This window comes from Trachypithecus francoisi, unplaced genomic scaffold (genome assembly GCF_009764315.1).
Source record: "Trachypithecus francoisi isolate TF-2019V2 unplaced genomic scaffold, Tfra_2.0 Lachesis_group21, whole genome shotgun sequence".
Taxonomy (NCBI): Eukaryota; Metazoa; Chordata; class Mammalia; order Primates; family Cercopithecidae; genus Trachypithecus; species Trachypithecus francoisi.
This window is the reverse complement of record NW_022681467.1, coordinates 25250777-25275852: the sequence shown is the minus strand read 5'-3', so window position 1 is coordinate 25275852 and position 25076 is coordinate 25250777. Positions and strand designations below refer to the sequence as shown.

General features: G+C 38.8%; 1 protein-coding gene across 1 annotated transcript; it reads right to left on the bottom strand.

Annotated features, from left to right (window-relative positions):
• Positions 1-201: 201 nt before the first annotated feature.
• Positions 202-25066, bottom strand: LOC117068568 (signal-regulatory protein beta-1-like). The gene is made up of 5 exons (XM_033185926.1): positions 23629-25066; positions 19578-19925; positions 17329-17676; positions 862-1176; positions 202-629 (listed from the first exon to the last, which is right to left on the bottom strand). The coding sequence occupies exons 1-5, from the start codon at positions 23699-23701 to the stop codon at positions 310-312; spliced, it is 1404 nt and encodes a 467-aa protein (XP_033041817.1). The 5' UTR covers positions 23702-25066; the 3' UTR covers positions 202-309.
• Between the last annotated feature and the right edge of the window lie 10 nt (positions 25067-25076).

Genomic DNA, 25076 nt, shown 5'->3' with positions numbered 1-25076 from the left:
TGAGACCTTAAAAGAAAGGGCAACAAATAATATATAAGAGATCTCTCTAGGGAGTTGGATTGGGTGTACTTGATTCCTAATGGAGATTTAATTTTTGATAAAGACCTATACGATTTTTGGTTGTGTGTGTGTGTGTGCATGCACTTGTGTGAGGGAAAAGGAGAAAGCGAGAGTGCATGAGTCAGCAAGAGAATGAGAAAGAGAGTGGGCTTTGCTTTTATAATTTAAACTTTTATAAATCTGAAAAAGAACGTTTTATGGAAAGATGAAGGAGCCTCCTTAAATAAGTCATGGAGGCCTTGCTTTTGGCTACAACTGAGACCTATCCAGGTGAGCAGAGGCCCAAAATGTCATTTTTACAGTGATCTTCTGCCATCCATCTTGTTCCACCTGGCAGGTGAGCATAGTGTCCTCCTCATGGCCATTGTTTTCCACCAGGATGGAGCTCTGCATGCTGTACAGTCCATCTTTGCCCTTGGTGGGGGTCAGGGTCTCATCTCTCTGGGAGACACTTCCATCCTTCAGCCAGGTCAGTTGCATGTCCTGGGGATAGAACTCCTCTGCCTGGCAGGTGACATTGATCTTGTTATTTGAGGCAGGGTGCTGAAGAATGGACACCTTGGGTGGAACTGAAATAGCATAGAACACATGCTCAGATGTCATGAAACAATCAGATCCATCTGCTTATTGCTTGGTGGCCATTTACTTAGCACCTACCTAGCATGTCGCTGTGCCTAGCACATAGTAGATGTTCAGTAGTTGGAATGACCTGTTATTATTTAAGCCTGTTCCCTGGAGCAAATTTGGGAAGAAGTATGCTCCAAAGACACGTGAAAGCCGGGCAAATGTGGTGTTACCTACCTATTATGGTCTCAGACAAATCAGCCTTCCCATGGAGAGGGTAATGCAAGCTTCGGTGGTACACACTGCAGGTAACATGAGAGTTTAGGTCATCTAGAGCCGGGACTACCTCCGTGGTACTGACAATTTTGTAGGCATTGCTGTTCTTTAACTGAACCACGTGGGTCTGGAGGGATGAGAGTTTCTTCCCATTTTTGAACCACTTCAGGGTGACATTTTTGGGATAGAAGCCGTAGGACATGCAACTAAAATTCACAGTCTGCCCGAGCAAGGCCCTCTCCAAGGGGCCTATTACCACAGGGAGAGAGGGTGGAGCTACAAGAAGGAAGATGAATAAACAATTAGTGTTGGTAAGCTATAAAGTATTCTATGTGCCTTATAAAATTTTAATTCTGACAACTCCGTGATTAGGTATGATAATGTCCATTTTATAGATAAGGAAATTGAAGCTGGTAGAGGTAAAATAAAAAATACTAGCAATTTGCAAAGCCTGGACCGGAAAACAGGTTTATCTGACCACACAGCCTGTGATCTTGACTCAGGTGACACTGTTTCTCTGTTCAGGAGCCATATTCCTATGTCTTTCTCACTCTTGGTATTGATTACTCCTACTTACCCATTCTCATTTAATAAGGTTTAGACAACAAGGAATAGAAGGAAGTGTTCTTAGCCTAATGCTTATCTACCAAAAATCCTAAAACAAAATATCTTTAATGTGCAACTTTACAAGAATGTCCTTTAGTCAGCAACAACAGGATACCTATTCTCATTGTATCTATTCAATGATGTACTGAAGATTCTGGCCTAAGCCATGAAACAAAAAGTCATGAATAAACAATAATTGAGAAGAAATAAAAAATATAATGTAAACTGACACAAAAAACTTAAGTGAATCTATTTGCTGACTAAAAAACTGATAGATTAGAAAATCAAATGAATAAAAAATTTTAAATTATTATATTTGACTGTACACAGAATAAATTCCAAACAGATTAAATTTTTAAATCTAAAATTTAATAAAACTATAAGAAGAAAAAGATAAGGAAATATCTATATGTCTTTGAGGTGGAAAAGAACTTTAAGACAAGATCCTAAAAACACAACTCATTGAGATTTGTAAAGTTGACTTTAAAGATTTATAAAGGTAACTATAATAAGGGTCAAATTATACACGATGAGAAACATAAACAAAACTTAAAAGCAATCAGTAAATAGGAGAGTAAAGGAAGTAATACATATAAGGTAATGTGAATGAAACAAAAAGCAAGCATAAAATATAGAGGATCAACAAAACCAAAAGTTGCTTCTTTGAAAACATATAATTCTCTGGTGAAAATGAAAAGAGAGGAAATAAAATATTAAGAGAGAGAGAGAGAGAGAGAGAGATACAATCACAGATGTGCAAAAGGGGCATTACTATAAATCTTGCAGACATTAAAATGATAAAAATTGGATATATTGAATAGCTTTTGCCAATATAAAATATAAAATTTAGAAAAAGTGAAAAACTATCTGGAAAAATGTAGCTTATCAAAAGTGAATAAGAAGAAATAAGAAACCTGGGCAGTATCAGAATTATTAAAGAAACTGAATCAGTAATTTAAAAAATTTTCCTGTAATGAAAATTCTAGATCTAGATGACTTCACTGGAAAGATCTGCCAAACATTTATGTAATGAATACATTTTATCTTACGTAATCTTTTCTAAAAAATAGAAAAAGCAGATAGACTTCCCAACTCATTTTTTGAAGCAAAATTTCAACAACAAAATTCCAACAAGAGTAATATAAAGAAAACACATAGATTATTATCTTACTTCTGAATATATGTTAAAAAATCTCAGACAAACTTCAGCAAACTGAATAACACACTATCACCAGAGTGGTTTTATTTCAGAAATAAAAAGTTGAATTAATATTAGAAAATCAGACTGGGAAACATGGCAAAACCACACCTCTACAAAAAAAACAAAAATTAGCCAGGTGTGGTGGCATGGGCCTGTAGTTCCAGCTGCTGGGGAGGCTGAGGTGGGAGGACCACTTGAGCTCAGGAGGTCAAGGCTGCAGTGAGCTGAGATTGCACCGCCACACTCCAGCCTGGGTGAAAAAGCAAGACACTGTCTCAAAGAAATAAAAACAAAAATAAAAATAAAAAAAAATCAAATAATGTTATTCATCACATTTCCAAATTGAAAGACAGTAGAACCATATTACCATTTCAATAGATGCAGGAAAAACATTAAATGTTAATATTTATGTTTAGAAATTATTTGTAAACTAAGAATAGAGGTGAATTAATCTGATAGAGATAATCCATTAGATTGAACCATATGGAATTGCTATTTTTATTATATGAAAAATGATAGAATATAGGCAATATCATATGGTTCATCCTAATTTTAAAAATACAACAAACATTATAATCAAAGGTAAAACATTGAAAGCTTTGAAATCAAGTCAGTGTAATCTGGCTTGCCACCAGAATTTAAATCCAATCTTTCATCAGAGATTCTAGTTTGCTTATGAAGTCATAAAGGAATATAAAACATATAAATATTATGATGAAATACGTTAAACTGTTATTACTACTACATGATGCCATTGTGCCTTAAGAAAGGCCAAAAGAATCCATAGACAAATTTTTTGAAATAATATGAGAATTTAACAAGTTTACTAGGTACAAAATCGATGTAAATTCAATTTTAACAAACATTAGAAAATTAAAAACATTTTAAAATGATCTCATTTATAATAATATTAAAAATATAAAGCATGGAGGAATCAATCTGACAAGAGGTGTACCATGTCTATAGTAAAAACTACAAAAGTTTATTGAATGACATTATAAAGGATCTCAATGAATGAAAAGACATACCATGTTCATTGATAGAAAATAATATTGTAAAAATAAAGAAATGTATGCATAGGCATATATGAAGATACAAAGATTTGAATTATTCCCAACTGATAAAAAGTCAGTGTAATCACAATTAAAATCCCATAAATTATGTGTGTGTGCATATGTGAGTGTGTGCTGAACTTGAGAAAGATATTCTAAACTTTTCATGGAAATGAAAATGGCCAAGCATAACCAAAAAGAATAAGGTGGGATGACTTGTTCTACCAAGTACAAAAACTTATTACAGAGCTGTAGTTATCAAGATAGTGGTGTTTGAAGGGACGAACAAAGAAAACATGGAAAAAATTAGAGAGCCCCAAATCGGATCCATCATATGGATGCTTAATTTTTGACAAGTTTGCACTGCAGAGCAGTGAAGAAAAGGGAAATTTTTAAAATAAATGAAGTTGGAACAATCAGATATTCATATGGGGAAAAATAAAATCTCTTATCACAAATATGGGGATTCAGACTAAATGTGAAAGGCAAAACTATAAAGCTTAACTATAGGAAGCTATGTAAGAGTATGTCTTCAGGATTTAAAGGATTAAGGAAAGATTTCTTAAACAAGCACTGAAAGCTATAACCATAAAGGAAAAGGTTGAAATTTTGACCAAACTAAAATTAAACCTTTGTCACTGTTTTATTAAATTGTTGTAATGGATGCTTCTATTACTGGGTTTCAATCATTTTTATTTTTCTGACACAGGGATTTAAGGCTATAAATTCCAAGTACAGCAGTAGCTACATGCCTCAAGTTTAGTGTGCAGTATTTTAATTATTATTTAGTCCTAAATATTTTCTAGTATCCGTGGTAATTTCTTTTTTGATAAACTGGTTATTTAGATCATCCCCCAAATTCTTAACATATGAGGATTTTCTAATTATCTTTTTGTAAATATTTACAGTTTAATTCCACAATGATCAGAACACATACTTATATAATTTTGATACTTCAAAATTTGTTGAGACTTGCTTCTTGACCAAGCACATGATTAATTTTAGTTAATATTTCACATGGGCTTGAAAAAGATATGTGTTTTTCAGTTGTTGGGTGCAGTGCTCAATTACATCAAATTTGTTAATCACATTGATCAAATCTTTTGTATCCTTACTGACATTTTGTCTGCATGTCCTTCTAGTTACTGAGAGAGTGGCTGTGGTAGTCAACCTTTAAGATGATCTCCAGCTCCTGGCATTCACACCACTATGTAATCCCCTCTTCTGGATCTAGTGACTCACTTCTAATGAAAAGTAAAACTAACAGGATGTCACTTCTGAAATAGCTTATAAAGAAATTGTGACTTGTATCTTCTTCTTCCCTTCTCTACTGCTTCTTGAGGAGAAGCAGCTGCCATGTTGTGAGCTGTCCTATGGAGAAGCCCATGAAGCAGATATCTGATGTCTTCAGCCAGTTGCCCGCAAAGATCTGAGGCCTGCCAATAGACATGGCAGTAAGCTTGAAGCAGATTCTTCTCCAGTTGAGGCTTTGGATTATTGCACTATTGGTAGACACCTTGATTGCAGCCTTATAAGAGACCTTAAACCAAGGTCTCTCAACCTAAACCATGTCTAGAATCCTGACTCACAGACAATGTGAGACGATAAGTGTTTGTTGTTTGAAATCACTAAGTTTAGGTAATTTGTTAGATGATTGATGCAGATTGGTTAATAATCTGGTAGCATAATTGTGAGAAGGCAATGTGAAAATGGAACACAGACAGATTTAAAGACACTGGCGTTGAAGATTTAAGCTATGCTGCTGACAGGCCAGTGATGCTGGCAGCAACCAGAAGCCAAAAGAGAAAGGCAATATGCTCTCTCTTAGAATCCCTAGAAGGAGCAGTTCTGCTGATGTCTTGATTTCAGTCCAGAGATACTGATTTCAGACTTCTGGGCTCTAGAACTGTGAGAGACTAACTCTGGTTTTTAAACAACTTTATCGGGATGTAATTCACATACCATACAATTCACACATTTAAAATGTACAATTCAATATTTGCAGATATTTGTTTGTAGATATTTTGAACATTTTTATCATCGGTTATTTTGAACATTTTTATCATCTCAAAAAAAACTCCATGCCTTTCATGTAATAACCTCCATTTTCCCCATCTTTCCACCATCCCCCAAATCATAAGAAATGTTCTGTCTTTAATCTACTTTCTGTCTCTATAGATTTGCCTATTCTGAGTATGTCACATAAATGGAATTTTTTTTTTTTTTTTTTTTTTTTGAGACGGAGTCTTGCTTTGTCGCCCCGGCTGGAGTGCAGTGGCCAGATCTCAGCTCACTGCAAGCTCCGCCTCCCGGGTTTACGCCATTCTCCTGCCTCAGCCTCCGGAGTAGCTGGGACTACAGGCGCCTGCCACCTCGCCCGGCTAGCTTTTTGTATTTTTAGTAGAGACGGGGTTTCACCGTGTTAGCCAGGATGGTCTCGATCTCCTGACCTTGTGATCCGCCCGTTTCGGCCTCCCAAAGTGCTGGGATTACAGGCTTGAGCCACCGCGCCTGGCCAGAATTATTTTTAAGAAGTGATTTTTTTTTTTTTATTATACTTTAAGTTCTGGGATACATGTGCAGAACCTGCAGATTTGTTACATAGTTATATGTGTGCCATGGTGGTTTGCTGCACCCATCAACCCATCATCTACATTGGGTATTTCTCCTAATGCTGTCTCTCCTCTTGTCCCCCACCACCCAACAGGCCCTGGTGTGTGATGTTCTCCTCCCTATGCCCATATGTTCCCATTGTTCAACTCCCACTTATAAGTGAGAATATGTGGTGTTTGTTTTTTTGTTCCTGTGTTAGTTTGCTGAGAATGATGGTTTCAGCTTCATCCATGTCCCCGGAAAGGACATGAACTCATTCTTTTCTATGGCTGCATAGTATTCCATGGTGTGTATATACCACATTTTCTTTATCTAGTCTATCATTGATGGGGATTTGGGTTGGTTCCAAGTCTTTGCTATTGTGAATACTGCTGCAATAAACGTACATATGCATGTGTCTTTATAGCAGAATGATTTATAATCCTTTGGGTATATACCTGGTAATGGAATTGTTGGGTCAAATAGTATTGTAGTTCTAGATCCTTGAGGAATCACCGCACTGTCTTCCACAATGGTTGAACTAATTTACACTCCCACAAGCAGTGTAAAAGCATTCCTATTTCTCCACATCCTTTCCAGTCTCTGTTGTTTCCTGACTTTTTAATGATCACCATTTTAACTGGACTGAGATGGTATCTCATTGTGGCTTTGATTTGCATTTCTCTAATGACCAGTGATGATGAGCTGTTTTTCATTTGTTTGTTGGCTGTATAAATGTCTTCTTTTGAAAAGTGTCTGTTCATATCCTTTGCCCACTTTTTGATGTGGTTGCTTGTTTTTTTCTTGTACATTTGTTTATGTCCCTGTAGATTCTGGATGTTAGCCCTTTGCCAGATGGATAGATTGCAAAATTCTTCTCCCATTCTGTAGTTTGCCTCTTCACTCTGATAATAGTTTCTTTTGCTATGCAGAAACTCTTTAGTTTAATTAGATCCCATTTGTCAACTTTGGCATTTGTTGCAATTGCTTTTGGTGTTTTAGTCATAAAGTCTTTGCCCATGCCTTTGTCCTGAATGGCATTGCCTAGGTTTTCTTCTAGGGTTGTTATGGTTTTAGGTCTTACGTTTACATCTTTAATTCATATTGAGTTAATTTTTGTGTAAGGGGTAAGGAAGGGGTCCAGTTTTAGTTTTCTGCATATGGCTAGCCAGTTTTCCCAACACCATTTATTAAATAGGGAATCCTTTCCCCATTGCTTATTTTTGTCAGGTTTATCAAAGATTCGATGGTTGTAGATGTGTGGTGTTATTTCTGAGGCCTCAGTTCTGTTCCATTGGTCTATATATCTGTTTTGGTATCAGTACCATGCTGTTTTGGTTACTGTAGCATTGTAGTACAGTTTGAAGTCAGGTAGCATGATGCCTCTAGCTTTGTTCTTTTTGCTTAGGATTGTCTTGGCTATACGAGCTGTTTTTTGGTTCCATATGAAATTTAAAGTCATTTTTTCTAATTCTGTGAAAAAAGTAAATGGTAGCTCAATGGGAATAGCATTGATTCTATAAATTACTTTGGGCAGTATGGTCATTTTCACGATATTGATTATTCCTAACCATGAGAGTGGAATGTTCTTTGTTTGTGTCCTCTCTCCTATTTCCTTGAGCAGTGGTTCATAGTTCTCCTCGAAGAGGTCTTTCACATCCTTTGTAAGTTGTATTCCTAGGTATTTTATCCTCTTAGTAGCAATTGTGAATGGGAGTTCACTCATGATTTGACTGATTGTTGAATATTGGCATATAGGAATGCGTGTGATTTTTGCATGTTGATTTTGTATCCTGAGATTTTGTTGAAGTTGCTTATCAGCCTAAGGAGTTTTGGGGCTGAGATGATGGGGTTTTCTAAATATACAATCATGTCATCTGTAAACAGAAACAATTTGACTTCCTCTCTTCCTATCTGAGTACGCTTTATTTCTTTCTCTTGCCTGATTGCCCCAGCCTGTACTTCCAATGCTGTGTTGAATAGATGTGGTGAAAGCGGGCATCCCTGTCTTGCTCTGGTTTTCAAGGGAATGCTTCCAGCTTTTGTCCATTCAGTATGATACTGACTGTGTCATAAATAGCTATTATTATTTTGAGATACATTTCATCAATACCTAGTTTGTTGAGTGTTTTTAGCATGAAGCAGTGTTGAATTTTATCGAAGGCCTTTTCTGCATCTATTGAGATAATCATGTGGTTTTTGTCATTGGTTCTGTTTATATGATGGATTACGTTTACTGATTTCCATACGTTGAACCAGCCTTGCATCCCAGGGATGAAGCTGACTTGATCATGGTGGATAAGCTTTTTAATGTGCTGCTGCATTCGGTTAGCCAGTATTTTATTGAGGATTTTTGCATCGATATTCATCAGGGATACTGAACTGAAATTTTCTTTTTTTGTTGTGTTTCTGCCAGGTTTTGGTATCAAGATGATGCTGGCCTCATAAAATGAGTTAGGGAGGAGTCCCTCTTTTTCTATTGCTTGGAATAGTTTTAGAAGGAATGGTATCAGCTCCTCTTGTACCTCTGGTAGAATTCGGCTGTGAATCCATCTGGTCCTTGGCTTTTTTTTGTTGGTAGGCTATTACTGCCTCAATTTCAGAACTTGTTATTGGTCTATTCAGAGATTCAACTTCTTCCTGGTTTAGCCTTGGGATGGTGTATATGTCCAGGAATTTATCCATTTCTTCTAGATTTTCTAGTTTATTTGCATGGAGGTGTTTATAGTATTCTCTGATGGTAGTTTGCATTTCTATGGGATCAGGGTGATATCCCATTCTTCATTTTTTATTGTGTCTATCTGATTCTTCTTTCTTTTCTTCTTTATTAATCTAGTCTATTTGTTTTATTAGTGTTTTCAAAAAACCAGCTCCTTGATTCATTGATTTTTTGAAGGGTGTTTCATATCTCTATTTCCTTCAGTTCTGCTCTGATCTTAGTTATTTCTTGTCCTCGGCTATCTTTTGAATTTATTTGCTCTTGCTTCTCTAGTTCTTTTGTGATTTTAGGGTGTCGATTTTAGATCTTTCCCGCTGTCTCCTGTGGGCATTAGTGCTATAAATTTCCCTCTAAACACTGCTTTAAATGTGTCCCAGAGATTCTGGTACGTTGTGTCTTTGTCCTTATTGGTTTCAAAAACTTATTTATTTCTGCCTTAATTTCATTATTTACCCAGTAGTCATTCAGGAGCAGGTTGTTCAGTTTCCATGTAGTTGTGCAGTTTTGAGTGAGTTTCTTAATCCTGAGTTCTAATTTGATTGCACTGTGTTCTGAGAGACTGTTATGATTTCCATTCTTTTGCATTTGCTTAGCAGTGTTTTACTTCCAATTATGTGGTCAATTTTAGAATAAGTGAGATATGGTGCTGAGAAGAATGTATAGTCTGTTGATTTGGGGTGGAGAGTTCTGTAGATGTCTGTTAGGTCTGCTTGGTCCAGAGCTGAGTTCAAGTCCTGAATATCCTTGTTAATCTTCTGTCTCATTGATCTATCAAATATTGACAGTGGGGTATTAAAGTTTCCCACTATTATTGTGTGGGAGTCTAAGTGTCTTTGTAGGTCTCTAATAACTTGCTTTATGAATCTGGGTGCTCCTGTATTGAGGGCATATATATTTAGGATAGTTAGCTTTTTTTGTTGCATTGATGTCTTTACCATTATGTAATGCCCTTCTTTGTCTTTTTTGATCTTTGTTGGTTTAAAGTCTGTTTTATCGGAGACTAGGATTGTAACCACTGCTTTTTTTTTTCCTTTCCATTTGCTTGGTAGATCTTTCTCCATCCCTTTATTTTGAGCCTATGTGTGTCTTTGCCTGTGTGATGGGTCTCCTGAATACAACACACTGATGGGTCTTGACTCTTTATCCAATTTGTCAGTCTGTGTCTTTAATTGGGTCATTTAGCCCATTTACATTTAAGGTTAATATTGTTATGTGTGGATTTGATCCTGTCATTATGATGCTAGCTGGTTATGTTGTCCATTAGTAGATGCAGTTTCTTTATAGTGTTGATGGATTTTACATTTTGGCATGTTTTTGCAGTGTCTGGTACTAGTTTTTCCTTTCTATATTTAGTGCTTCCTTCAGGAGCTCTTGTAAGGCAGGCCTGGTGGTGACAAAATCACTCAGCATTTACTTGTCTGTAAAGGATTTTATTTATCTTTCACTTATGAAGCTTTTTTTTGACTGGATATGAAATTCTGGGTTGAAAACTCTTTTCTTTTAGAATGCTGAATGTGGGTCCTCACTCTTCTGGCTTGTAGGGTTTCTGAAGAGAGATCTGCTGTTAGTCTAATGGGCTTCTCTTTTTGGGTAACCCAATCTTTCTCTCTGGCTGCCCTTAACATTTTTTCCTTCATTTTAGCCTTGGTGAATCTGATGATTATGTATCTTAGGGTTGTTCTTCTCGAGGAGTATCTTTGTGGCATTCTCTGTATTTCCTGAATTTGAATGTTGGCCTGTCTTGCTAGGTTGGGGAAGTTCTCCTGGATAATATCCTGAAGTGTATTTTCCAACTTGATTCCATTCTCCCCATCATTTTAGGTACACCAATCAAATGTAGGTTTGGTCTTTTCCACATAGCCCCATATTTCTTGGAGGCTTTGTTCATTCTTTTTTGCTCTTTTTTCTTTAATCTTGTCTTCACACTTTATTTCATCAAGTTTGTCTTCAATGTCTGATATCCTTTCTTCTGGTTGATAGATTTGGCTCTTGATACTTCTGTACGCTTCGTGAAGTTCTTGTGTTGTGTTTTTCAGCTCCATCAGGTCATTAGTATTCTTCTCTAAACTGGTTATTCTAGTTAGCAGTTCCTATAACCTTTTGTCAAGGTTCTTAGCTTTCTTGCATTGGGTTAGAGCATGCTCCTTTAGCTTCAAGTAGTTTGTTATTACTCACCTTCTGAAGCCTACTTCTGTCAATTTGTCAAACTCATTCTCCATCCAGTTTTGTTCCCTTGCTGGTGAGGAGATGTCATCCTTTGGAGGAGAAGAGACATTCTGGTTGTTGGAATTTTCAGCCTTTTTGCACTGGTTTTTCTTCATTTTCATGGATTTATCTACCTTGATCTTTGATGTTGGTGACCTTCTGATGGGATTTTTGCATGCTCATCTAGTTTGTTGATGTTGATGCTATTGCTTTGTGTTTGTTAGTTTTCCTTTTGACAGTCAGGCCACTCTTCTGCAGGTCTGCTGGAGTTTGCTGGAGGTCCACTCCAGATCCTGTTTTCCTGGGTATCACCAGTGGAGGCTGCAGCACAGCAAAGATTGCTGCCTGCTCCTTCCTCTGGAAGCTTCATCCCAGAGGGGCACCTGCCAGATGCCAGCCAGAGATCTCCTGTATGAGGTGTCTGTCAACCCCTGCTGGGAAGTGTCTCCCCATAAGGAGGCATGGGGGTCAGTGACCCACTTGAGGAGGCAGTCTGTCCCTTAGCAGAGCTCAAGCGCTGTGCTGGGAGATCCACTGCTCTCTTCAGAGCTGGCAGGCAGGAATGTTTAAGTCTGTTGAAGCTGCACCCAGAGCTGCCCCTTCCCCCAGGTGCTCTGTCCCAGGGAGATGGGAGTTTTATCTATAAGCCCCTGACTGGGGCTGCTGTCTTTCTTTCAGAGATGCCCTGCACAGAGAGGAAGAATCTAGAGAGAATAAGTGATCTTTTGTTATTTTATTCTTTAACTTAGCATATGCTTTCAAGGTTTATCCATGTTGTTGCATGTATTATTAGTAGGTCATTCCTCTTCACAGCTTAATAATATTCCACTGTATGTATAGATCATATCTTGCTTTTCCATTCATCAGTTGATAGATGTTTGGATTGTTTCTACCTTTCAGATAGTGTGAGTGCTATTATAAACATTTGTGCACAAATTTTTATGTGAACATATGTTTTCATTTCTCTTGAGTAAATACCCAGGAGTGGAATTGCTGGGTCATATAGTAATTTATGTTTGACTGTTTGAGGAACTGCCTATCTATTTTCCAAAGTGGCGTCACCATTTTGCATTCCCACTTGCAGTGTATGAGGGTTACAATTCATAAACATTTGTTATAATTTGATTTTTGATTTTAGCTATCCTTATTAGTGCAAAGTTTTATCTCATTATAGTTTTGATTTGCATTTCCCTGAGGACTAATTATGCTGAGTTTCTTTTGATGTGCTTATTGGCAAATTTATTATCTGCTTTGGAGAAATTTTTTATGTATTCTAAATTCAAGGCCCTTATCAGATATGTAATTTGCAAATATTTTTCCCATTCTGTGGGTTATCTTTTTACTTTCTTGATAGTGTCCTTTGAAACATAAAAGGTTTTAATTTTTAAGAAGTCCAATATATCTATTTTTTCTTTAGTTTCTCATGCTTTTGATATTATGGTTAAGAAGCCAATGCAAAATCTGATGTCATTAAGATTTATCCCTATGTTTTATTATAAGAGCTTTATAGGTATTTTTAGGCTTTCAAACCATTTTGAGTTGATTTTTGTGTATCGTGTGAAGTAGGGGTTCAACTTCATTGTTTTCTGTGTGTGGCTATCCAGTTGTTTCAGCATTATTTGTTGAAAAGATGCTTCTTTCCTCATAATCACACTTGTTGAAAATAGTTGACCATGACCACAGATATATGGGCTTGTTTCTGGACTCTCTCTTTTCTATTGGTCTATAGGTGTATCCTGTTCCAGTACCATATTACCTTGATTGCTGTGGATTTGTAGTAAGCTTTTATTTTTATTTTATTTATTTATTTTTAGAGATGAGATTTCACTGTGTTCACCAGGATGGCCTCAAACTGCTGTCCTCAAGCGATCCTCCCATCTCAGCCTCCCAAAGTAGTGGGATTATGGGCGTGAGCCATTGCGCCCAGCCTGTAGTAAGGTTTGAAAGAAAAACATGTGTTATCTTACTTTATTTTTCAGGATTGTTTTGGCTTTTCTGGGTTCTTCATATTTCCACATGAATGTTAAGATCAGCTTGTCAATATCTACAAAAAAGTAGGTTGGGATTCTGATAAGGATTGTGTTGGATCTGTAGACCAATTTGGGGGAATAATGCCATCTTAACAATTTTAAATCTTCTAGTCCATGAAAATGGGAAAATCCTCAATTTATTCACATCTTATTTCATTTCTTTCAACTTTTTTTGATAGTTTTCAGAGTATAAATTTGCACTTCTTTTGTTAAATGTATTTTTATTTTTAGTGTTCATTACAAGTGTGTGGAAATGTAATAGATTTTTGTATATTGAACTATATTCTCAAGCTTGCTGAACTTGCTCAGTAGTTTGAGCAGTTTTTTAGTGGGTTCCTTAGGATTTTCTATATACAAGAACATGTCATTTGTGAATAGAGATAGTTTTACTTCATCCTTTCCAATTTGGATTGTTTTTATTACTTAATTGTCCTGACTAAAACTTTTGGTACAATGTTGAGTAGAAATGGTGACAGGAGTATCCTTGTCTTATTCTTCATCTAATAGGGACAGCTTCTAACCATCCTCATTAATTATGACATTGGCTGTGGGTTTTGCTAAATATGATGTTAGCTGTGGGTTTTGCATCCATGTGCTTTATCAGGTTGATAAAGTTCCCTACTATTCCTAGTTTTTTTAGTACTTTTTTAAATAGAAGAATTTTAGATTTTACCAAATTCTTTTTACCATCTTGAGAGGATTATGTGGTTTTCTTTTTTATTTTATTGATATTGTGTTGTATTAAATTAATTGACATTCAGATGTTAAACCAACCTTGTATTCATGGGATAAATCCCACGTGGTCAACATGAATAATGCTTTTTATATGTTGCTGGTTTCAGTTTACTAGTATTTTCTAAGGGATTTTTGTGTCCATATACATAAGACATATTTGGTCTGTGTCTTTTTCTTGTGATATCTTTGTCTGGTTTCGATATCAGGGTAATTTTTTATTACCAATTTAATCTATTTAGTTGTTATAGGTATCTTGAAATGCTCTATTATTTTTGGGCCAGTTTTGGTAATTTTTGTGTCTTCTAGGAATTTGTCTTTTTCATCATATAAACCTAGTTTATAGGCACACATTTTTTCATAGTATTATTTAATATTTCTTTTTATTTTTATAAGGTTACTTATAATGTTCCTTCTTTCATTTCTGATTCTAGTAATTTGAGTTTCCTTTTTCAATCTTCAGTCCAGCTGAATAAATAAACTTGGGAAATTTTCAACTATTCTTTCTTTGAATATTTTTTCTGCTGTTTTCTCTTTCTCCTCTCCTTCTGCTATCCCTATTACATGTATGTGGTGTGCTTAATGATGGCCTACATTTCTCTGAGGCGCTGTTCATTGTTTAAATGTTATTTTCGTTAAATTTTTCTCTGTTCTTCAGATTCCATAATTTACATTAATCTATTTCAAATTTGCTAAATCTGCTTCTTCAAATCTACTGTTAATTCCCTCTAGGGCAATTTTTCTTTCAATTGTTATACTTTTGAATAAGAAAATTTCCATTTGGTTCTTTTTAATAATTTCTATCTCTTTATTGATATTTCCTATTTGATGCAACGTTATCATCTTACTTTCCTGTACTTATTTAATCATGGTTTGTTTAATCATGTTTCTTTGAACATATTAGTAATGGTTACATCAAAGGCTTTGCCTATTAAGTTTGACATCTGGTGGTCATAACAAGCAGTTTCTGATACCTTTTTTTGGTTTGTTTTTGGTATATGTGTCATATTTTTCTGTTCTATTGCATGTCTCACTTTTTTTGAAACTGGACATTTTACATAATATATTGTAGAAACTCTGGATATTGATCTCCCTCACAACCACCAAGGCTTGTTATTATCATCTGCTTGTTCAGTTGTTGAGTGACTGGATGGATTATTTTGGTGCAGTTGATTCCTCTTCTTTGCCATGGGGTGTAGACTTTGACAGGGAAAAGGGAGGTTTTGGTTCAAATATCAGACTTTTACTTTTCTTCCCCAGTTTTAGTAGTTTAAAAATTATTTCTTCATTTATGATATGCCCTTAATACTATTTCCAGAGACTCTAAATATTTTTTAAAAATGATTTTCACCAGTTTCCATGGAGTGGGCCCTTGGAACTCCTTGTGCTGTTATGCCACCCATAATGGTCTATTTCGGTTGTTTTAAGCTGTCAAATTTGTATCCATTAGTTACAGCAACTACAAGAAACTAATACATAGCTAAGTATTTTAAAAATATATGTATACATTTTTATTTATTAAGAAATGGCATAAGTTTGGTACATTTCTGACTCAGAACATTTGAATGTTAATAAGGATATTGAACTCATTCACAGTATTCTCCCTCTAAACAGCTGTCATGCACTCCTACACCTCCACTCTAACTAGAGACTTCTTATTAAGAAGAAGGCAAAGCCATAAACCCAAAGGGTTCTGAGAAGAGTCTATCAGGGTTCCAGTACCCATAGCCTGGAAGACAAGCCCATTAACCTTTCAGAGGCTCAACTTCCTCATCTGATAAGGTAGGGCGTGGACCATGTGGTGGATGAACATATTTTGTTTTCAACCTGCTTAGCATTTGTTCCGTTGGGTTGACTGGTTATCTCCCATGGCACCTCCTCTCCCTAGCAACAATGAATAAAATGTTGACCACAAGGCATACAAAAGGCTAATGTGGATAGTTCCCTAGAACTCATTTGTGAAGGTCGGTAGGAAGAAGTTCTCTTTCCACATCGGTTGTAAGATGGGGGAATGAATATCAACACTTTCTGCATTTATTTTCACTATTGTATACTGAAGGTTTATATGCAGCAGGAAAGAACAAAGCCATGAAGAGATTAGACAATGTCAGAGAGCCACAGTCTTGGTAACACTAAGCCCTAAATCCAATGCTTTAGTCCCTGGTTCCAAAAGTTCTGCCTTGAATACTGTGAGTAACCCAGAATTCTCTGCAGGTACAGAATCAATCAACTCATATTTTTGGTTGAAATTAATGCATTTGATCTTCTCTCTTGTAAGTAAATGTTCTTCACTAATATAGAGCATACTGGACTGGGTCCAGATGACCCCACCTCTTTATTCCCTACTATGTACACTTCTGAAATCTCCCTGAGTTAGGTTCCTCATCTGTACAGTGAGTACAAGCATCCAGCAATTCAAATGCTATTGTGTAGATAATATAGATGAAATGTTTGGAATATAGTAGATGTCCAATAAATGTTAGCATTATTGTATTACCAATTTAATAATTTCTCAGGCTGCATATTGCCCAAAGTTCACAGGGCACCACAAGTAGCAAAACACTAAGAAAAAGGCTTTGGATGCAGAAAACACAGATTTGTACTTGCAGTTCAACACACTACAACACACTGTGGGATGTGGGGCCTTTATTATTCTTGTAGCCCTTAGGACATTGTTGATTTAAGCAAATTGCCTTAGCAAGGAGATGTTTTCTTTCACATTATTAGAAGTCCAGAGGTGAGATTGGAACAAGGAGCAGTATGGTTGTGCATATTGTCAAATCCACACTGGTTACATATCTGCATTCATCTAGACTTTTTCTCAACCTTATTCCCCTCATGGTCATAAGATGCCTGCTTAAAGAACCTGGACCAGCACAATTGTTTGTTTCCAGCCAAGAAGGGGAAGAATTACTTTAGATTACCAGATTTCTCTGCAAGCCTGTATTTTTCTCTGATAGACCCAAACTGGCCAAGTTCATCCCATATTTGAGTAAACCTCTAGCAGGGAACATGGAATTATACTAGTTGGCTTAGGTTAGTCATAGGGGGTGGATTGAATATTGAGAAATCAACCAAAATAGCTCTCATCACTCATCACTCAACCTTTTGAGTCTTTTTTTCTTCCTGTAAAATACCTAACTCACAGTTTTCTGAGAGAATTAAAAAGATCAGATGTATGTTGTACCTTCAATAATATTTGGCACATAGCAATTGTTGAATGAATAGAAGACGTAACTGCTGAGATGATATTATACTCCAGGGGGTATGAGGAATAGGAGGCATACTCACCAGTAACAAACACCTGAGTGCCCCAACCTGATTGGTACTCCTTGATAGCTTTCCCTTTTGTGAACTTCACGCAATAATAGGTGCCAGCATCAGCAAGAGAGATTTCATGGATGCGGATGGAAAAGTCTGTGTTGCCAGGCTTGTTGGTGTCTCCAATCTCTTTTACCCTGGGAAAGTGACCTTGTTTGAAATTGTAGATTAATTTCCGGTTTGGCCCTGTTCCCTTGAACCACAAGACAGGTCCATTTGGTAAGGTATCTGGTACGCTGCAACTCAAGATGATTGACTCCCCAGTTGATACAGTCTGTGACATCTCTGTTTGTTGCACATGGAACATATGTGTGGCTCCTGGAAAGAAACTGAAATCATTTCTCATTTCCCCTTCTCTGGCTTAAGCATGGGTACAGGTCATGGTTGGGCCTCATTCATTAATTCTTTTAACGACATGCATAAATGCCCATGCACTGAGTAAAGAGAGGCCTTTGCACATGGAGGCAGCTTCTCCCCAGAGTACTGAAGGAGGGGAGTTAGTTCAGAGGACCAGATGTATTCCTCCTCAGTTCCATTCCTCAGCCCTCAACCACGGTAACAGGAGGACAGGGAGGGAGAAGGGGGAATTATCAATGGGTAATGTTCATGGAGAAAGACTAGTTCCCCTATCCATCTAATTGTCTAGAGTCACTCGGTACATTTGGAACTGGGTTCAAGTCCTGTCCCTCAACCCCACATCTCCACTGAGTTTGGGATTGGCCTTACTCACTCCTCTGAAGGGTGATTATTCTCTGAATTTGTAGAGAAGTTCATGCTGAGAGATGTGGAGAAGAAGTTAAAACAATTAAAGAATGAGGTGGTCATGGCAACAGCATATGGTTCCACTGCTTATCTCTTCAAGAGAAAGAAGGGAGAGGGTTTCCTCTCCTCAACACAAAGAGATTAGAACCTCAAGGGCCCTCTACAATTTGGGAGGTTCTAACCGGCCACCCTTTACCCTCCTACACAGTCATCATCACTACCCTACAATGTGTCAGGTCCTGGTAATAATCTCTCCTATTAAGCTTGGTTGTCAAAACCACAGACTGCCTAAGGAGCAGGTTAGAGAGAAAGGGAACCCCTGGTTAGCATGGCCAGGAGGTAGTGTGGGAAAGCAGTCTGCATTGACATTATGTAACTTAAGGGAAACCTGTGGATTTTCCATTGCCATTTGGGCATTATGGAATGTGTCTGGATTCAAGGGAAACATTACTGGGAAGGTCAGTTCTCCTGGAAGAATAGAGGGACATCTAATAACACGGTATTTCATGACGTTAATTCAGGGGTGGTGAGGAGAAGGAATTACTGGTTATCCCGGGAATAAAAATACTGGGAATGAAAGAACAGTGGGGCTAGGCGTGGAAGTCTCAGGACAGACCTGGGAAAACTCAAGTGTCAGGAAATGACTCAACCCCTCTGGGAAGGCTTTCTGCAAAAAAGACTTTGGAGAGATCGATACACAAGACCCCTACTTCTGGTCTGAGAATTCCCCAACAGTGCCAGGCCATGGTAGGAGATCACATCCACTCATTGACTCGTATGGGGAATGGGAATGTGATCTCAGACTGGACTGTGGTGACCACTCAGGTACTTGCCATCAGGCCCCAATCACATTCCAGTTGGTAATGGGAAGGTGAGTGGGATCATGGAGGCATGTAGAGAGTCTACCTGCCTGAAGGGCCCTTTGTTTTGGCCCAGGAGATACTGGGCATTTTGGGGAAAACTTCACCTATGTTGATATTCCATCAGAAGCTAAGATGTGGCTGCTAGCATCTGTAACTGGAAGTTTGGCGTCATGAAATAAGTCATAATATACGCAATGCATATACCTGGGCCCAGGTTTCTTCCTAGAACCTTGGAAGTCAGTCAGCCTTCTAGGGCCCAGTTTTCTTACCATTTAGGTCATGCCGTGCACACATGTAGTTGCACTTTGCATACCCAGTATCTTTTTATTTGTAAGTGTCTCCTATGTCATGGGTTCTGGTGGGGTTGGCATCAGAGAAGGATGTGGCTTGTCAACATAGCTTGATTCAGTATTTGGCACAGGTTGTCCAGAATGGCTTAATAGAAAGGCCATTGGTAGAAACCTAGTCTACAGGGTAGTTTGTGGATAAAGGAGCACAGCATTCAGTATGTAGTGATGATTTGGTACATGGTGAAGGGTTTTAAAGATTCATCTTCATAAACCCAGGGAATAAAGTGCGTCAGGCTGTGCTCACCATTCACATGCACGATGGTGCCTGGACCAGAGAAAAACTCCATGTCAGGGTGTCCTACCCTTAACTTCACACAGTAGTAGGTGCCAGCATCCTCTGGCAACACGTCACGGATGCGAATGGAATAGTCAGTTTGATCAACCATTGTGTTTTCCACCGGAGTTACTCTGGGGAAGTGGCTTCCATTGAAACTATAGATTAATTGTTGTCCTGGCCCAGTGCTCTTGAACCACAAGACAGGCCCTTCTGGGGACAGAGCAGACATATTGCAGGCCAGGGTTAGGACATCTCCAGGATTGACTGACACTAAAGTCTGAGGCTGGTTCACCTGGAACTCTTCATCTGAAGTTCCTGGAAAGAAACGTGGAATCATCTCTCATGTTCTCTGTCTTGGCTCAAGATGCTCTGAGGGTCTGGTTATAGGTCAAGGTGGGATCTCAGTATGATAGTTTTATTTCAGCATCATGTGATGGCACCAGTCATATAAAAATTACAATGCTGGGTGCCAAGTGAGGTGAAGGGGAGGGTACTAGTGTACAAATAGGAGAATGGCGCTTTCCTTCTGCATTGGGGCATGAAGATGGCCTGCAAATATATTAGGCACTAAATAAACATATTTTAAATAAATATATGAATATATTTTATTAAACGAGAATATGCAAAATATAATTTGGGTCAGATTTTTCTAATTGTCTCAGAATCAGGGATACGGCCCCAGCTAAGGACAGTACGTTGATAACCAACATACTGCATACGGAGTGCATATGGAGTGACCTGCATATGGAGGCAGCTCCCTCCAATACCGGGTCCTCTATAGTGTGAAAGGCCACTCATTCACCTCTCCCAGAGTAAACACTGAGGCATGCATTCTCAGTGAAGTTACTATTTTCCATAAAAGATGACAATCGGTTTTTGGAGTATAGGAATATCTTAGATATTACAGTGGTTGGTTTGTCAATGCTGAATCCTACCCAATAAAATCTTATTCCTTAGTACTTAATTGCTCGTCACATGTTCTTGGGTATCACACAAGCCACACTGACATTGAGTTCATGGCAGATACACAAAATGTCTACAAGAGAAGTTCTACAAAATTGCAGTGTTATTCATGATAGCCAAAATATAGAAACAACTGAAGTGCCTATCAATGTATAAATGAATAAAAATGTGATTATACACACACACACACACACACAGCAAAATACTATTTATCCTTTAAAAATCAGAAAATTCTGGCCGGGCGCGGTGGCTCAAGCCTGTAATCCCAGCACTTTGGGAGGCCGAGACGGGCGGATCACGAGGTCAGGAGATCGAGACCATCCTGGCTAACACTGTGAAACCCCGTCTCTACTAAAAAATACAAAAAAAAACTAGCTGGGCGAGGTGGCGGGCACCTGTAGTCCCAGCTACTCGGGAGGCTGAGGCAGGAGAATGGCGTAAACCCGGGAGGCGGAGCTTGCAGTGAGCTGAGATCCGGCCACTGCACTCCAGCCCGGGCAACAGAGCGAGACTCCGTCTCAAAAAAAAAAAAAAAGAAAAGAAAAATCAGAAAATTCTGTCACTTATGACACCATGGATATTATGGTGTGAAATAAGCCAGGTACAGAAAGACAAATACTGCATGATCTTGCTTATATGTGGAATCTCGCTTATATGTGGAATCCAAAAAAGCCAGACTCAAAGAAGTAAAGAATAGAATGTGGTTACCAGGGTCTGGGGTGGTGGGGAGTTGGACAAGGAAATGGGAGATGCTGGTCAAAGCCTATAAAGTTGTAGTTAGACACGAGGAATAGGTTCTGATGATCTATTGCACAGCATGGTGATTATAGTTAATGCATACTTCAAAATAGCTAAGAAAGTAGATTTTAAAAGTTCTTACCACAAAGAAGTGATAAGTATGTGAGGTGATGAATATGTTAATTAGCCTGATTTGATCATTTCACTATATATACATGTATAAGAACATCACATTATACCACATAAATATATACAATTGTCATTTATCAATTAAAACCAAAATAAAATTTAAAAAACCACCAAGTTGTACACCTTTAAAAACAAATAAGTTCTACAAAGCAATGGAGGACTTTATTTTTGTATGGTTTTGCAATCTTACTCAGTGTATTCCTTTTCTATTGCTGAATAACAAATTACCACAAACTTAGTGGCTGAAAACAACACATATTAATACTTCACAGTTTCTGTCAATTTGTAATTCAGATATGGCTTAGCTGGGTTCTCTGCTTCAAGGTCTCACCAAGCTCCACTCAAGGTGCCAGGTGGGCTGTGTTCTTATCTGGGAGTTTGACTGGGGAAGTGTTCATTCTAAGTTCACTCAGGTTGTTGGTAGAATTTAGGTCTTTGTGGTTGTAGGACTGGGGCCCTCAACTTCTAGGGGCTTCCCTCAGTTCCCTGCCACGTGGGCCTTCTCACAGGCAGTTTTCAACATGGCTCCTTGCTTCTTTAAGGCCAGAAGTTGCAAGAAAAACTCTAGTGTGATAGATCTTATACAACCTAACATACTCGAGGGGGTGACAGTGCATCACTTTGGCCATATTCTATCAGATAGAAGCATGTTACACACAACACACAGATAGAAGCATGTTACCTGAACAAAGATTTGCAACAGACATGGCCACTGAGAGATTTTGTCAGAATTGGGGGCCATCCCAGTGTAGTCTTACATAAGAGTGGGATAGTTGGGAGTCACCTTACAGTCTGTGTACCACACCCAATAAGTACAGTTACAAATTCAAGTGAGTTTTACTAGCTTTAAGTATCTTAAGTTAGCTTTTACCTAAATATTTTTAGTCATCCTTAACTCTGCATTGAATAAGAAGAGCAAGCTTTATACTTAGCCTTCCTATGTATAAAGCACAGACAGATATAAATGCAGTACATAAACCAACAAAGAATATATCTAAGTTATTAAAATTTCATGTTGAGGCTATTATGAGTTGAATTGTATGCCTCCAAAATATACGTTGAAGTCTTAACCCCCGGTAGCTCAGAATGTGACCTTACTTGAAAACAGAGTTGTTACAGAGAAAATCAAGTTAAAATGAGGTCATTGAGGTGGGTGCTAATCCGATATGGTGGTTGTTTTTATATGAAGTGGAAATTTGAACACAGAGACAGACATACACAGTAGTAAGATGATGTGAGGATACAGGGAGAGTGGTGCCACCTGCCATCCAACAAATGTTTGAGGCTACCACTGCCAGAAGCTCAGAGAGAGACATAGAACACAATCCTCAGAAAGAACCAACCCTGCCCACACTTCGATTTTGAGTGTCTAGTCTCCAGACCTGTGAGAAAATTAATTTCTGTAATTTAAACCACCCAGTTTGCAGTACTTTTTAAGAGTAGCCAAATACAGTGGCAACAGAGAAATAAAAAACTGAATTTCACAGAAAGAAGTGTAAAACGTGCCAGGGGCCAGGCATGGTGGCTCATGCCTATAATCTCAGCACTTTGGGAGGCTGAGGCGGGTGGATCTCTTGAGCTCAGAAGTTTGAGACCAGCCAGGGCATCATAGTGAAACCCCATCTCTACAAAAAAAGACAAAAATTAGCTGGGTTTGGTGGCACATGCCTGTAGTCCCAGCTACTTGGGAGGTGGAGGCATGAGAATCACTTGAGCCCAGGAAGTGGAGGTTGTAGTGAGCCAAGATCGCACCACTGCACTCCAGCCTAGGTGACAGAGTGAGACCCTGTCTCAAAAAAATAAATAAAAATAAAATAAAATAAAATAAATTACACATCCTTTGATTCCAGAGGCTGGAGGGTGAGAGCTGAGATGGGTGCTGTGCCCAGCCCTGTGACCATAGGTGTGAGTCCTTTACCTGAACAAAGAGATTTGCAACAGACATGGCCACTGGGAGATTTTGTCAGAATTGGGGGCCATCCCAGTGTAGTCTTCTGAGTTCTGCCTGTTCTGGGATAAGACGGAGAAAACCCTCCCAAAGGAAATTTTATGGGAACAGGTGAGGGAGGGTTCACTAAATAGGAAGAGGGGAGAACCCACCACACACACACACTGAGGCCCCACTTACCTGCCAGTTCAAGCAGCAGATACAGCAGTAAGGAAGGCAGAGGTGGGTGGAGTGGGGAGGCAAGAATGGGCATTGTGGTGAAACCTGGAGCTTGCTCTGCCTGAATGTCTGTCCTGGAGATGCCCTTGACTCAGTTCTCTGAGCAGAGAGGACAGTTCTTGCCTCTGTGATGTCAGAGGAAGGGGATTGTGATGAGAGGAAAGGTCAGGGGACTGGGACACTTTTTCCTTTGTGATTATAAAATTGAACAGACAAGGTTGCTTCAAGCTAAGAAGTTGCTGCTGGAAATATTTAGCATTGCTGGGGCTGGGAGACTTGACACCCACAGACTTATACTCCTTCCTGACTTTTATCCCATCTCAGAGGTTCTCCCCAACTTCATGGTCTTTGCCTATCTAGGAGCCTCAGACAAACAGGCTGGACCAAGGCCACAACCTCATGATGGGCATGTGTGGGTCTAGCTCCTGCATGAGCTCAATATCTGGGCCTCTCTGAGCTGCACAGCTGAAGAAAGAGACAAGATGTCTATAGCCTCATCCACATGATAAGAGTTGAACTTTACAATGAATGCCCTTTCTTCCACTCTAGAGTTGTCAGAGGTAAAAAAACAAGCAATATTTGCTGTGGGCTCTTGGTTTTTCTGTAGGTCCCTCCATACACTACTAGGAACTGCTTCCTTTTTCCTTCCTGCAGAGGAATCAGGCGTGGCTGAGAAAGATATTCAAGTTGTGGAGGTGATGATGATTTGTGCTTTAGAGGATGGACGGGGCCTGCAGGGAAGGCGGAGCTGTGGGGAACGCTCTCTAGGAGGGAGAGTAACATGCCTACAAACACCTGGGAAGGTGAGGGCTGCCTCTCCTGCTTGGGCTGGACCTGGGAACAGCTCTCAGGGATGGGATTGGAGGGGCAGAAGAAATGCTCCCAGAAAGAGGGAGGAAGCAGCATGTTGACATCCTTCTCTCTCAGCTCTGGAATGGGTTCTCCCTAAGCACAAAGGTTGTATTCAGGGACCCTCAGCCCATACTCAGCTGGTGACCCTTTAATGTCCAAGCACCCATAGGCAGGCACTGGCTGCCATCCTGTTTCCCCATTGCCTCCTCATGACTTGTGCTTCCTCCTCAGGGACCAGCTAGATGTCAGGGCCAGGAGAGGTGTTAGACCCTCTAGGAAAAGAAAGCAAAGCCAGGCTGGCACGTTCTCTCTGAGATGACAAAACTCCCCATCCCCTGGTTATGTCATCATCCTATCCCGTTGTCCTGAAATGATGAATTCCACAAAGGAATTCCAATCCATGGCCCCTGCTTGGAACTAGACAGGAACATTTCTCCAGCCTCCTTCATCCTCCCCTTCCCCTACTCTGAGGAATCTTCTCACCTTTCATTAGACTCTAAGTTCCTTGGAGAGTCAGTACTCACAGGTCAGTACCCAAGAGTGCCGGCTTTTGAATC